The sequence below is a fragment of the Mauremys mutica genome, chromosome 8, assembly GCF_020497125.1.
Source record: "Mauremys mutica isolate MM-2020 ecotype Southern chromosome 8, ASM2049712v1, whole genome shotgun sequence".
Classification (NCBI taxonomy): Eukaryota; Metazoa; Chordata; order Testudines; family Geoemydidae; genus Mauremys; species Mauremys mutica.
Genome location: NC_059079.1, coordinates 102,004,134 through 102,019,526, shown reverse-complemented (window position 1 = coordinate 102,019,526; position 15,393 = coordinate 102,004,134). Strand labels below are relative to the sequence as shown.

At 39.4% G+C, this 15,393-nt stretch overlaps 1 protein-coding gene across 2 annotated transcripts in view; it reads left to right on the top strand.

The window, feature by feature from the left end:
• Nucleotides 1-15,393, top strand: part of FAM13B (family with sequence similarity 13 member B) — an 81,527-nt gene that overhangs the window by 22,020 nt on the left and 44,114 nt on the right. For both annotated transcript variants that reach the window (XM_045028157.1, XM_045028158.1), the window contains exons 5-7: nt 1,300-1,477; nt 2,004-2,148; nt 9,242-9,399. In XM_045028157.1, the coding sequence (XP_044884092.1) occupies nt 1,300-1,477; nt 2,004-2,148; nt 9,242-9,399 (481 nt within the window). The remainder of the gene's footprint in view (nt 1-1,299; nt 1,478-2,003; nt 2,149-9,241; nt 9,400-15,393) is intronic.

The following is a 15,393-nucleotide window of genomic DNA, read 5'->3' as shown; positions in this document are numbered from 1 at the left end:
TCTTCTTTGCATTGCTCTGTTTCCTAAACTTAATCTAAAGTGAAGTTGACTGTGTGTTTATATGTTAAAAGAAAGTATTTATTACCACTTTATTCAGCTCTTTGTTTTACTGCACCGATGAGATTAATTGTTCTTCTGTAGCCGGTTGCACATGGGTTCAAATCCTATAGGTTTACCGCTCCCTTAACCATTTTCATTTTTTCCAAATGGAAAAATTCTACAGAATTACCAAATGGCACCACTGCACTTATGTTTTTACACAATAGTGCTTTCTGCTTTAATTTTTGATGTTCCAGACCAATGTGTTTCGGTCTATTTTATTTTATTTTTTTGTCTTGCTGACCGAGTGTCCATTCATTAACTTTCAGACAACTCCTCTATTTCCCTATCCAGAATAGAAAAGGCATAGTGGGTTTCTGTCAGAGAAGAGAGAGTACCCTGTTTTGGTCCAAGATGTGACCCATTCTGCTCCTCCTCCTATATGACTTTTCCTATCTGTAAAAGGAGTTTCCCAGCAATATGGAACCCTCTAGGGTTGTTAGACTTCGTTGTGATTTTTAAAATATTATAGTTTCTTGTTTCTAATTGAACTTGTCCACAAGTGTTTTAATATTTAAGGAAGAATACATCTGAATAAAGGGTAGGAGCTAGCCAGTAGAGTGGAGTGCAGCTGGGTGAGTGTTTTGGGGGGAAATACCTTGGAAGGTGGTGATTGGACTTGCTAGGTAGAATAATTAAGCAGCAGAGGAGAACCCACTGGTCCAGATTATCAAATGCTTTGTTGCAGAAGGCCAGTTTACAGTAAAGAAAAGTCACCAGACAGCATCACATAAATGTAGACTGGAGACTAGTATGTTTCAGTGTTCTGGTGGCACCACTTTATGGAGAGGAACTGTGGAGGAATATGTGAAAGTTCTTGCTGAGAGAGACTGACATAGTAAGGAGGGAGGACAGCTACAGAGACTGAATTGAGAGAGAGAGGAAACAATAGAGAAATGTTATATTGGTAATAAGGATGGTAGATGTAAAAGTGCCCCCACTCCATCCACCACCCCAATTTGTGGGATGGATTTTTTTTTCCCCCTCTTCCATTTGGAATAGCATGGAGTCAGAAGTCCTGGCGCAGCAAATGAAATTCAAATCCTGGGGTGGCAGGTTGTAAATTGGTATATCTGTTTGAATTTCAGAGGTGAAATGGCTTAGTTTTAGTCAAAATTTGAGACACATAGTAATATCAAATGTGAAAAAATATCTGAACTATATTAATTTAGATTAAAATCCTTTTATTACATTTTACAGATTATAATAACGAAGATGAATTTGGAAGAAAGTTGAGGTTCCTCTTGCAGCAGCTTCCGCCTGTTAATTACAGTTTGTTAAAGTTTCTGTGTAGATTTTTAGCCAATGTAGCATCGCATCATGAAGAAATTTGGTCTGCGAGTTCTTTGGCTGCTGTCTTTGGTCCAGATGTTTTCCAGTAAGTTAATTCTACAAATTCATTCCATCCTTTATGTGACTCTGCATAATTGCTGTATTATTCTAATTGTATCATTATTCATAAGAATATTGTCTTATATAGTGTATTTATACAAATGATATTTAAAATAGTGTAAAACATATATGGAGGGAAATTGTTTAAGTTAACTCTGATTGCATAATAGTTATTTCTCTGTATCAGGAAAGTGCCATTCTTTACTATATAAAGATCGATTTTTAATTGCAATAGTTACATAAGCTTGTTTAAATCAACCTTCAAGTGTAACCTATCCAAAACAAAATCTTAATGTCCCTTCTTACAATGCATCCCTTGCAGGCAGAGCTCATGTGGAACATCTTTCTTTGAAGTTGGGACTTGTAATTCTGTGTGTTCAGAATATGTAACAAGAATCAGTGTAAAGAATAAAGAATGGCTGTCTAGTCGATCATAAAAGTCATTCACAGGAATTTTTTGAGAATTAGGTGGTTTTAGTCTTTAAACTAAGATAGTTTGGAATCTTTATTAGCATTTACACAGATGTGGAGGATCTGAAAGAGCAAGAAATAGTTAGCAGAATAATGGCGGGACTTCTGGAGAACTACTATGAATTCTTTGAAAATGAAGAGGAAGATTTTTCATCTACTAATGATTTAAGTTCAATAACTGAGCAGGTGAGTATATTTAAGTGGAAGTATTCTGTCACTTTAAACTTCTGTTACAGCAGTTTGTTTTTCTCAAGATGTGTTGGAATCAAACTAACTTTAATTTTCTATTGAATATAGCCTTTTAGAGTGCATACTGTTAAAATTTTATCTCAATTCTTTAGTTAAAGTAGCTATGTTTGTGAAATAATCCGTTTCACAGCTAGTATTTATAGGAGAAGGGTGCACCATAGAATTAGAACTAAAATAATACCTTACCCTTACAAAGAGGTGGGTCCTGACATGTTGAATGAAAAATATAAAGCATAACTAGCTGTGGAGCAGTAATGCTAAAGAGCTAGAGAGCTAATTAGCAAATGGATTCAGAACCACAAAGTTAGTGATTATGCGGGGAGGGATACCTCAGTGGTTTGAGCGTTGGCCTGCTAAACCCAGGGTTGTGAGTTTAATCCTTGAGGGGGCCATTTAGGGATCTGAGGCAAAAATCTGTCTGGGGATTGGTCCTGTCTTGAGCAGGGGGTTGGACTAGATGACCTCTTGAGGTCCCTTCGAACCTTGATATTCTATGATTCTATGCTGATAAGTGTGTGGCCTCAGTGGAACTCAGACCTGGGTTCTATTCCTGGCTCTGCCACTGGCAAATGATTTCCCTTCTTTGTCTCAGTTTCCCTCTCTGTAAAATGGGGATAATGATACCCCCTTTGTAAAGTGCTTTGAGATTGAAGAATGAAAAGTGCTGCGTAAGAGTGAGGTGGTGGCATTATTTTTTATTGCCCAAACTTGCAGGGCCTTATGCTATGCTTGATGGCGCTACTGTGTTTGTATGTGACATGATAACTTTTGAACTTTTGTATCTGATCAATTCCAAAATCTCAGGGAATGTTATAGTCATTGCTGGGCAGAACCCTATTGATTTTAGAGAACATTGGAAAAAACAAAAGAGGGAAATGTGGGATGTATGGAGCCCTGCTATCTGGTTAGCAGAGCTACCAGTTTCAACCACCTTTGTAATTCTTGATTGAGGGCAGCTGTTAACCTATTTCAACATATCAGTACTCCTCATCTTAACTCTGCCATCCTCCCAATACAGTTGACACCTTGAAAGAGAGAGAAGTCAGAAGAATAAGAGGAGCATGTGAGGGTGCACGCAAAGCCCATAGCAATAGGGTTAAGAATGGGAGACCCTGGTAATGGGGGGGAAAGGAGGTTAGGGTTAGGCATAGTAGGAAGACAATGGAGGACCCTGGTATAGGATGGAAGGGAGAAATCGAGAATTGGGGGTAGGAGGTGAAGGAGGTTGCGCAGAGACACTGGCTTGAGGGTGGGAGTGCAGCAATTCCCTGAAACGGAGAAGTATGGGAGCTGGGGGTATGCATGAGCTTGTCCTGTAGAAGCAACAGCTTGTACAATTTCTCCCCCTTCTCCACAGTTCATGTTTAATTTTTTTGTGCAGTTTGAATTAAGATACTCTCACAGCTATTAGTCTAGGCTGTCAGTAAGACTCCAGAAGATATCCCTGCATGTGGTGTAGCTGTGAACAAAGTATAGACAATCTTTGAAAACATAAGGGCTAAAACTTTAATTTTAAAGAACAAATGTTAAAATCCATTACAAAATTTGTCAGCTCTTGTTGGATTCTGCAGGTAATGCTCTAGAATTGAAAAACGCTAGGCACTGATCGAGATTTTAACACATTCTAAACCTGTTTATTACTGTGATGGTTCTTGGGGTACCCAGGACTGCGAGTCACCTTGTTAACCCTCTGCCTCCCGCGTGAAGGAGTGTGGCTTGTGTTTAACTCATTGTCAGATTCCTGCTGCCACCCAGCTAATCAGCCACCCAAGCACTCTTCTCTGGGCTATGCCAGCCCTTACTTTGCCTTGCAGATTAACAGTAGATGCACTCTAGTACCCCGTAGCATTCCTCCTGTAGCGTTCAGCCCCTTCAGAATTGAAGAGTCCCAGAAATACAGGTCTGCTGTCCCCAGAGGAACAGGATACACACTAGCTTATATGATTCAGCTCAGGAGCAGCACCTTGCTTAATATCACAGCTCTTAGCTATTCTGGTCTTCACTATTTTCAAATATTCAAGTGATAGCGAATAAGAATATTGGAAACAAATGTTTACTTATAAAACCATCATAACACACTTTGTAGAGACTAAATTTAACTAACAGGTTAACTTCCCCTGTCTAAAGAAGTTTTTCATCCCCCAAAGTCCTTTGCAGCATTTCAACCAAGCTTGGCTAAGATCCTGTGTTCATGAATGAAAAGGCACTGCTTGTTTACTTCCTAGATGCAGGATAAAGGGGTGTGTTCTTTGTCTTCTGCTTATACTCCCCAAAGTTCATTGTCTGTACTCAGAGGCAGGATAGTCACTTGTGGCTTAATTTTCCTCGGTGCTGCTTTCCTGCTGACTTCACATCTTTGTTGACTTTGTATGTAATGAGCTACACCTTAGGGCATTCTGCACCAAAAAATAAAAATACTGTGCACAATATTTTAAAATTCTGCAAATTTTATTTGTGAAATAACTGGAGGCTCTAGCATGGCATTGGGGAACACAGGCCACTGGCTGCACAGAAGTGGGAAATCACTGTGCAGCTTCCTCCCTCTCCTTCCCCAGGACACAGACTCAGTGGTGAGGCTGCACCCAACCCCAACAAAGCGCAAGAACTGGGCCTCCCCCAGAAACATCCCAGGGCCCTGCCCTTCCGTGCCTGGTACACCAGGTGGGGAAGGCAGGCTCAGCAAGGCAGGATCCAAGTGTGGAGGGGCTTAATGGGGGAGGGAGGATCCATGTGTGGGTTGAGAGGTTCTGAGCAGGTGGCTCAGTTGGGGTACCCAGGTGCAGAGGGGATGTGGATACACAGGGACTTGTTGGGGGTTTCTGGGTGCAATGGTAATGAGACTTTGCAAGGGGGTCCAGGTAAAGATGGTTGGGGCTCAGTGGGGTGGTGGGGCTGGGTGTTGAAGGGATAGAGCTTGGCAGGTGGTGTGGGGGGTCCAGATGCTGGTGGTTGGGGCTCAGTGGGGTGGGGATCCAGGTGCAGGTGGCTCATTAGAGTGGTCTAGGTGCAGAGGGAGTGGGGCTTGGCAGGAGGGTCTGGATATGAGGGATGCACAGGGATTGGGAAGATAGGGGAGCAGCTCCCTGTAAAGGGATCTCTCCCCCTCCCACTGAGGAGTGACGAGTGCAGGAAGCAGGATGGGTGGGGGGGAGTTTTCAGAGCTTCCTGCAGCTAGGGGAGAAATCTAGGGTTGGGTCTAGCCTGGCCTCGGATGCTGTGCAGGGGAAGAGGAAGTCCCCTCCTCCCCAGCCTAGCCAGGACTAGCAGCTGAGCTTGGTTCTGGGTAGGCACCACCAGCCAGGTCTTCCTCAGTCCTGCATCCTTATTTACCTCTCTGGGCACCTGAAACATACATCTGACCACTCTTGTGGCTTCCCTTTGCTCCCCATCAGAAAGTCACTTTTCTGCAGGGAAGCAAAGAAATCTGCAGGAGACATAAATTCTGTGCATGCGCAGTGGTGTAGAATTCTCCCAGGCGTAATGGGTATCCATTGTGTTGGCTTTCAATGCTTAATTAACATTTCAGCAGAAACTCAGGTGAATTAATCTCTCTTGTCGGACAGAAAACCTATTTTTTCCACCTGTGCTGTGATACACAATCTAAAAACATATTTTGTGTGTGTGTGTGTGTGTGTGTGTGTGTGTGTGTATATATATATATATATATATATACACACACAAACTCCTTATATAGTATCTGTATATACATTTCACAATGATATTAATAACCATTGTGACCCTCTCCTTTCGTTTAAGACCTCACATGACATTAATTGAACTAGAATGTGCATACAAGAATCAGGACATTCCTGTAATTCCCTTGCCAGTTGGCATTGAGGGGTTCTTGAGTCATTAGTACTGTATATCTTTTGATATTAGAACTTCTGCATTTAAATACGTATTTAACTTTGTGGTTTTGCTTTACTACAAGGACTAAACTTTAAAAACTTTGTGCCCAAAAAAGGGAAATGCACAGACAATTGGTACTCCGGTAACTTGGCATATAGGTCTTTTACCAAATTAGGTATTAGGTGCACCCATGCATAAATCTTTGAATCCTGCTGCAGATCTGAAGAAATGAGTGGGGTGGGCAGAGATCCAGCTACACACTTGGACTTCTCTTTGAGAACACATAAGGGCAATTACAAAAATATGTGCTCATTTTTAGGTTGATTTCATTGTATTTAATTTAGGATTTAGAAGGCAGCACACCTTGTGACATTAGGAAAAGTGTTCTAGCGGGTCCTGGAAAAAGATGAGCAGATTTAGGCAAATTGGGGAGGGAGTGAAACCCTTAGTTAGCCTTGAGGTTGTGAGACCAACTTTATTTTGTACTGACAACTCCATATAATTTGTAACTTAAAATACTTACTGGAATTAAATGTAGGGAGAGAGACTACAGGTATAGTCCATAGAACAGACAGACTTGAAAATAGGTGACGAGTCAGTGAGACACGGACACAAGACTGTTCCAGATGATGTTTTAATAGGAGAGATTGTGGCAATAAAGAGAAGGCTGATGGGAAAAGAGACTAAGTCCTCAATGTAGCTTAGAGATGATATAAGGAGAGCAATTTTGAAGCATATTCTGAAATGAATGTGGAGGCTAAAGCACTTGTTTAGCAGTGGGGATGATGCAGTCTTGATATGTAGGAGAAGGCAGCATTTTACACATTAGAATTTGGCTAGCTGAAATGTTGGATGGCCTCTGAAAAGAGAATTTAATAAGGGTATAAGATAGGTTGGCTTGGAATAGGGTTTTAGTAGAGGTGGAGTGGTGATAGGCAACTCTGTAGATACAGATGGAGGAGGAGGAGAATTCAGTGTGGGGGATACCAAACTTAGGCATAGTGAAGGCAATTAGAATTGGTCAAGATGAAAGGCTGAGTCATAAATTTACCTAATCAAGAAGATGGAGTGTAAAGTTATTAAAGGTGTCAGATATACAAACCAGTATAATGCAAAAATTATAATTAATTTGAGTTATCTATAAAATGGGGGAGAGGGGAAGTACCTAGAAAGGAAACAGTGCTGAAAATTGATGCTTGTAGGACTGCATGGAGTATTTGTATCTAAACTGAAGCAAACCTTTTTTTAGTTTTACCCATCACTAATTTACCAGTCTGCTTACATCTTTTTTTTATTTTTCCCTCTGAAGTAGCAAAATTCTTAGCTTTTTAGTTTAGAATCTTTCCAAAGAACTACTGGAGGCATTCCAGCAAGAAGCAAGTCTTACTATTTTTCTTTTATATAGAACCGAAAGCATACTACCATAATGTATCAATGATGCTCTGGAGAGAAGTAATCCTTTGTATAGTTTTTCCAACAACATGTTAAATGATAACATTAGTGTACTGCTTAGTGAACTTCCTATTAGTCTTAGAAGCTACTGGCTGCACACACACAATGTTGTGATCACCAGCCAATCAGTAAAAGGTTCTTTGCAAATAGTAAACATCAGTAAAAATGAAAAATGATTTTTAGTCACATTCCAATGATGATGTCACTTTGCTCCAAGTTCCAGTAAGCAACATACCTGCATGTTTGCTCAGTCTGTTGGGCAACTTATTGAACAAATGCAGATCCACTTGAGCTGCAGTCTCAAATATTCCTATGTATTTGATCCATTCATTTTACCTATTGTGTAAATGAAAAACTGGCTGCCAGTCGTTGTGGATACACTCACATTTTGCCACTGATTTGATAAGTTCTGTTAATGTACAGAAAATTGGGATGGTAAAAGAAAAAAATTATAGTCCGTATAGTCCCATATAAAATGAGATGCAAGTCATCTTCACTTGCATCTGAAGAAGTGGGTATTCACCCACGAAAGCTCATGCTGCAAAACGTCTGTTAGTCTATAAGGTGCCACAGGATTCTTTGCTGCTTATAAAATGTAATAACCTCATAATTACTCTCCTCCTTACTTTCCACGTAGTAGCTGTTCAGAATAAACTTAGAAATTTGATTGATATTTGTTCCTTAATGAAACATTTTCACCTATCATATGCATATGTGATATTGAAAAAATCTGTTTTTGAGAGTCATGAAAATTTTTGGGGGGCAGAGAGACAAGATATTATGAATTTAGGAAATAGAAAATTAATATTGGGATTAGTTTGTGATTTGATTGGGCAAATGCTTTGTTCAACTAACTCTGAAAATCTAACCCTGTATATTCAGTTCAAAAGAAGTAACCGTCTCTTTGGATAGGGGTTGACAGGGCTGTTTTTTAAACATGAAATTGCAGTATCAATCAATTGGAAAAAGTAGTAATTCTTTAAGAGCAAGGTTTGCACATTCAAGTATTAGAAAAGCCAATAGATTAAGATGTTCCAGTCTTTAAAATACAGCAAGTTGCACCTGCTGCATATTTATATTCACACTTAATTGCCAGATTTTAATATGCTCATCTCATGCACCTGGAAAGAAAAAGAAATTGGTTAGGGTTCCTTGATAACCTGCTAAATCACAAAACAGACTGGGCACAAATCTATACCTTTATACTATTGCACTTGAAATTGGTATTACAAAGGGTGCTCACTATTTTGAAATCCTTAGATTTAAGGTACTATAGAAGTCCAAGCATTTCTAGGATTTTCAAGTTCTTTTCAGACATCTTGAAAAACCCTGTGAAGTAAGCAAGCATTTTCCCATACCCATTTTCGAGGATGGGAAACTTGGGCGCAGTGTCACATCACATCTGTGGCAGATAAGGGAATAGATACCAGATTTCCTGACTCTGCATCCTTTGATTTACTGCTTTACAGTGCTTCCTTTCAATTTATATTCTAATGAAATTTTTAGTGGCTTATTTAGCAGTGGAGACTGTTCTGCATTTGTGCTTTTAAAGGCGTGGTTTGGGCTGCTTCCTTTCTCGTTTCAGTGTTTTGTAACTTTTTAAAAAATTTGAAAAGATGTTTTTCTCTTAGTGTTTTATATCCCGTAACACCACATATTTCCAGCTCTGTAAAATTAATATTAGGTTTCTTTTTTAATAATTATCGAAACCCTATTAATCTTTCTGTAGATAAATGATCTCTTGGAGGAGGAGGAAGAGGATATAAAGCTTGAGCAAACTGAAGAACTTCCAGAAGATAGCACAGAGAAACCTGAGGAAAGGCCAGATATGGTACACGATATGACAGAGAGCATCTTGGACTCCAGCAGTGTTACAGCATCAACGAGGTAGAGAGATGTTTCCCAGAGCATCATCTAAGATTCACATTTTGATGATGGCTATTTTAATAGTTATATTTGATGAAGTTTTCTTGTTGAAATTTCAGGAATTTGGTATTCTTTACCCTTCATTTTGTTTGCAGTGTTTATGAAAGGAGACTTGAGATTCTATCAATTTCTAGTGGTGGTAGTGGTAAAACCTGGGGGGAATGAAAACTCCTCCTACATTTTCTACAATAATTTTATGGAACTAAAGTTAGGCTAAATTCCATAAATCTGGGGGGAAATGGAGGGAAATTGTAAACTAGTATTTTGAGAGTGAATGTTTATTTGAAACGGTTTGTAAATTAAAAATCTGAAGATTGATAGCTTCAAATTCATTGTGCCCTGTTTTTTCTTGTTTATTTACAACATCTGTATAGAAGTATTTGTTTGTATCTGTTAAATTATTTGAAAACCAAAGCCGACTGCCTAGTGTATAAGAAATGCCAGGTTAATTTTTTGTCCATATGATTGTGGGGAGAAGGAATCCAATAAGGAAAACTATTTCCGAGGGTTTGTTATAAATAGCTGAAGTGTTTTACAGGTATTTCCAAGTGGTTCATCTCCCTCTTGTGCTGGGCTACGTAGAAGATGACAAATTACTAGTGCTATCAGTTACTCCAATAGTTCAAGTAGCAGAGGGCTGTGTTGTGGATCTAAAAGGTTTTTAGCCCTGCTAATAAACCTTGTCAGTGTCAATATGATGCTACATGATGGAATTAGGTTTTTGTTTTTTCAGTTTTCTTTTTAAAAACCTAGGAAATTGCCCACAAATGAAGTTAAAAGAATGTTAAGGTTGCAATATCAAGCACTCAAATGCTAGGAAATGTCAGAATTGAGGTTGCCTTGTATGTATACATTATGCAGACCTTCCCTGATCACATACTGCATTTTTTTCACAGATCCCCGCCTCATTTGGGTGCAGGCAGGATGGTGCTAAATTAATAAGCAGCTGTTCATTATTTCATTCTTGTTCAGTGTATGGCCCTCAGCCTTATTTACTACACTCTGTAAATACTCTGCTATGCAGACAGAATTGTTAATTTCCTCATTGGCTTTTATATCGTGCTCATCCTGCAGTTGCCAAGTGCTTCATAAACGAATAATAGTCTTCACAAAACCTGTAGGAGGTGACCATTTTACAGATGAGGAGCTGAGGCACAGAAAGTTTAATGTCAAAAGAATGCACAGTTTTTGGATACCTGGTCTGAGATGCCTAGGACCTGATTTCTTCAGAATACTTAGCATCATATAGTACTTTGTGTTCAAAGCACAGCTCCCATCAGCTTTACTTGCAGCTGTGAATGCTTAGTACTTCTTGAAATTGTACCCTGGTCTCAATTTGGATACCCAGAATATGAGGAACATGCCGTTGGTGGCCACCTGTGGAAAATTTGGTTTAAGTGACTTGCCGCACATAGGAACTGTGTGACAGAGAGAGAATCTCATTCTCCAGGGCAGAATTCAACTGCCTTACCATGAAACTATTCTTTCTCTTCCTGCAGTTCCCTGCCTCATTCACTACATACCTTCCAACTTCAACAACAGAACCCTGGCTGTTGTTGGTAGGATCCTCCTTTATTACACATCATCTATTCCTCCTGAGAACAAGTCCCTCCTGCACACTGAATGAGGTGGGAGTCCTGTTGAAAAAAATAATATATGATCATGTAATTAAAGACTGTGCCATAATGCATACGTGCAAGGGTCCCAAACTAACGTTTCACGGGCAACCTTAATTCTGGCTTTTCCAAACTTGAGTGCTTGACTTTGCAACCTTAACAATCTCTTTTAATGTAGTTTTTTTTTTGCGTGTCATTTAAAATACATTACGTCCTAATGGAATGTTATGAATGCATATATTGCAAGATATTTAGTGTTATATTATGGTTCCATATTTTTAGTATATGTACAAAAAGAAAACGGAGTAGTGTTTGTTCAAGGGGAACTCCTTTGAATTTCTACATGCTTGTTTTATTATTAAGAGAGAAAGAGGTGGTGGTCTTGATAGTTAAAACGTGGGGTTGAGTTAATGGGCCTGGGCCCTGTCATGATAGAGAATTGCTGTATCTCCTTTGGGCAAGTCACTTAGTCCATGGCACAGTTTGCTCAAGTGTAAAAGAGGAAAGCACCCTTGTGAAGTAGGGAAGTATGTTGAGGCTTTATTCATTAGCATTTGTAAAGCACGTAAAGTTTCTCTAAATGCGTGATAACATTGCCAAAAATAATAGGTACTTAGCCCCCGTTACAGACATCAGAGGTGGATGATGCTCCCACCTCTGGGAGTTGCATGTGAGTGATTGCCAACAATCACAGGTTTATTTTGTAAAATTCAAATTAATTTTTTTTAAGTCTACCTTTTAAAAAATATATATAGCTGGAAGGAATACACACAAAGCTAAGTCCTACATTATCCAAGTAGGTGTAACTCCTAGTGAAGCCAGTGGGAGTTTTGCATGCATTGAATGCAAGCTCAAGCCTAAATGGTAAATTCTTTATTGGCCAACTTGTTGTAGTTTTAAAAAAAATTCTCTGCCCCACTTCATTTGGATTGAATTTTAACTTTGGTTATAAATTATTGAAAACAAATTTATAATGGAAATGTGGCACTTAAGTTTCTACAGGTGTCATAGGTGTGCATAGTACTTTACAGAGAGCTGTAAGGTCCTGGGATTAACTAAGGCCCTGATCTTACAAAAGTATCTGTTCGGGCAGGTTTCTGTGTCCTCACAGATCTCCTTGCAAGATTGGACCCAAATTAGAAGCAGTGCAGCAAAGTATGACAGAAAATGGGATATTAAAGAAAAAATGGTTGCTTTTTCTTTTGTACATTTTAGTTTTGTTTATAGTTTTAGATGTAGAAGCTTCATATTTTTATAGATTTAATATATTATAGTTTAGGGGAGCAGAGTCTAGCAAGAGGGCAGTGAAATGGATTGGAAGTCCTCCTTTATTTAGCATAGACAGATCATTAAAGGAGACTCATCAACTTAAAAAAGAAAACCACACTTCTATCTGAAAATTTATTTTCTGTTGTCACAGGTAATGTCTAAGATTTTTCTGTGCTTTTTCAGTTTTACTTGTATGCATTTGATAGCACTGTGTGTGCAGTTGTTTTTACTACTTCCTATGTGTGCTCAGTTTTCCATTGGGGTATTTCTCATAGTAGCAGGGGAGAGAAGAGCATACTGAAAAAGGAAAAAACATAAGAATGGTGAAGGGCGGGGATTTAGGTACATGGTTAGTGCCAGAAACTGACCTTTTGAAACTGACAAGGCTCCAGGTTGATGCATCACTTTAACTACATTGACATACTTGCTGTAGTAATTTACAGAAAGAATGCTTATGCTAAAGTAAATGGCTTTAATAAAGATGGTAAAACAACCAAATGGATTGTTTATATCAGTTTGGATTGTTTATATCAGTTTTTCTTTTTGAAGCATCCTCTAAACTCTTATTTTTATAGCAATTAAATAACCAGACTCTTAAAACTAATTTCTCATAGTTTACATTTAAAAATGTACAATTTCTAGTAAAACTGGAGGGATTATTAAACTGTTAGTCTAACTGGACCTCAGGAATTGTCTGTGCGAAGAGGCAATTTGAACATCTTAGTCTGGCGAACATAGCTCTGATAATACCGTTCCTGAATATAGACCTTTCTGTCATATCAAGCAAAAGCATTCTGAAGTGGTTACTAAAAGACAAACAGGAATTCTAGGTGTCTTGTGTTGTGCAAGATATTCGCTTATTAATGTTGTTTCAAAAAGATTGTACAGGGATTAAAAGAAAATACTTGCTCCAGTTCTTTCATTGAGTGTTGAACTGAAGAGGGGTTTTTAAGAGACTATCCTGTGAGTCACCATATTTCTTTTCATGCAGTGTGGGATATAAAAATTTGCTGCAGTTTTAACCCTCTATTTCTTGTGGGGGAAAATAGTGTGTGGTCATGTAATTAAAGACTTACATACACACGAAGGGTCAAACCCAGTCTGCACAGGTAACCTTCCTTCTGCCATTTCCTAACTTCTGAGAACTTGACTTAGCAAGTTTTGATGTTTAACATTTCTTAAAAAAAACCCCAAAATTTAGGAAATTACCCACACAGATTGGAAACAGACATTCTATCATGTTGACCCCCGCATGGGTCATCAGCAGGGTTGGAACTTTTCAGATCCACCACACAGACCTGTACTACTTGCGTGAACAGAGTAACTGATATATGAAGTGTTGTTGTAGCTGTGTTGGTCCCAGGATATTAGAGAGACGTGGTGGGTGAGATAATATCTTTTATCGGACCAACTTCTGTTGGTGATAGAGGCAGGCTTTTGGGTTTACGTGGAGCTCTTCCTTAGGTAACTCATAGCAGTAGTAAATTGTCTTTCTCTTTGTGGACCAGCACTAGAGGCAGATGCAACAGATTAGCAATGGGTTTCACACATATTTGCTGCCAACAGCGTGACTGTCCCCCTTGGCCCCTCAGCATAGTCCCAGTCTCCTCACCTCGTAAGTCACAGTCTTTGCTTTTCAGTCTGGTCTTCCTGCCCAGCCAGTCCTTGTCTCATCCCCCTCCTGATTCCACATTCAGTCTTTCTTTACAACCCTGGCTTCCAGTCATGCCCCTCACATACATTGTGTCCCCACTGGCTCCCAGTCCCAATCTGTCGCTCTTTCTTTCCCTTGGATCCTCATTCAATCTCAGTGTCTCCTACCCTCTTTCTAAGCTCCTTGTCTCACTCTCTCTGCCCATTCAGTCCCAGTTTTCCCCCTGCACCCAGCTTCTTGTCAGCTCTGTCTCCTCTCTCCTTTTCCCCCTGCTTTACTGGTTCTCTCTCCCAGTTTCCTTCTCCAGACAGTCTCTGTCCCCCCCTCCACCTATTGGTGCCTAGTGTTCTCACCTTCATCCAGTTCCCAGCCACCCCAACTTCTAGTCCCATCTATCCTCCTTTGTAGGTCCAGCTTCTGTCCCTACTGGATTTGAATTAGGCAATTTCCTCTTCCATACTGGATGGTGTCATTGAGAACACAGGAGAGATGGGCTCCCTGCTGTCAGTTAAGATGCCAGGACCAAGAACCTAATAATCCATAGCAGCCCAGAGCTGCAGTTGCAGGGAAATTCTCAGCCTCAGGCTGGAGAATGTCCTGTGTAGACAGAATCTTGGGCGATTTTAGCTGTTAAGAGTCTCGACTGTATGAACTGTGATTTTTTTCAATTACTTCTAAGATGCTGAAATTAGGGCAGACTTTCATGGAAATAGCAAAAGGCACATGCCTTATGCATAGGCCACCCCCTTACCAAATTTCAGGGCCCTGCTCCAGATCATGGGGGCACAAGAGATTGGTTTTGGTTTGTCTTACCAAAGAAAAGGTCACCAGAATTCTTTTAACATGGGCAAAAACATATTTTTTCCTAGCCTCATTCTTGGAAAGATGTGAACTACTTTGGCTGAAAATTTCCCAAATAATTCAGCCTGTAGCAGACACCTGGAATGGAAAATTTCAGCTTAAATGATTAAAGTTTGGTAAAGTTTTATAAGCAACTGAAAATAGGGTCTTGTGATGGCAAAGGTCAGATAACACTTAATAGGCAGTGCTACCAGCTCTGCTTATAATAAATATACTAAATCAGCTAGTGGCTACTTCATCATCAAAAGTGCAAGTAATTAATGTATCACTCCCAAGTCCCTTTCTTCCTGCCTGGTGCTTAGTACTCTTGTGTTGTAGCTATGTAAACATTTGTTTACCTAGGCTTCTTCCTCTTTTGAGGATCTAAAGCATATATTAAGTGTATGTTTTTAAACAGTTAGTATTTGTCTTAGTTATTTTGAGATTTTTTCTTTACTGTTATCAGTTTTGAAAGAGGGGGGAAAAACTTATCTTTAAACATGATAAATTTCTGAATGAGAGTTTTTGTTAGCTTTTTGGGAACCAAATATCAAAGACTGACAATCGCAGCTCAAC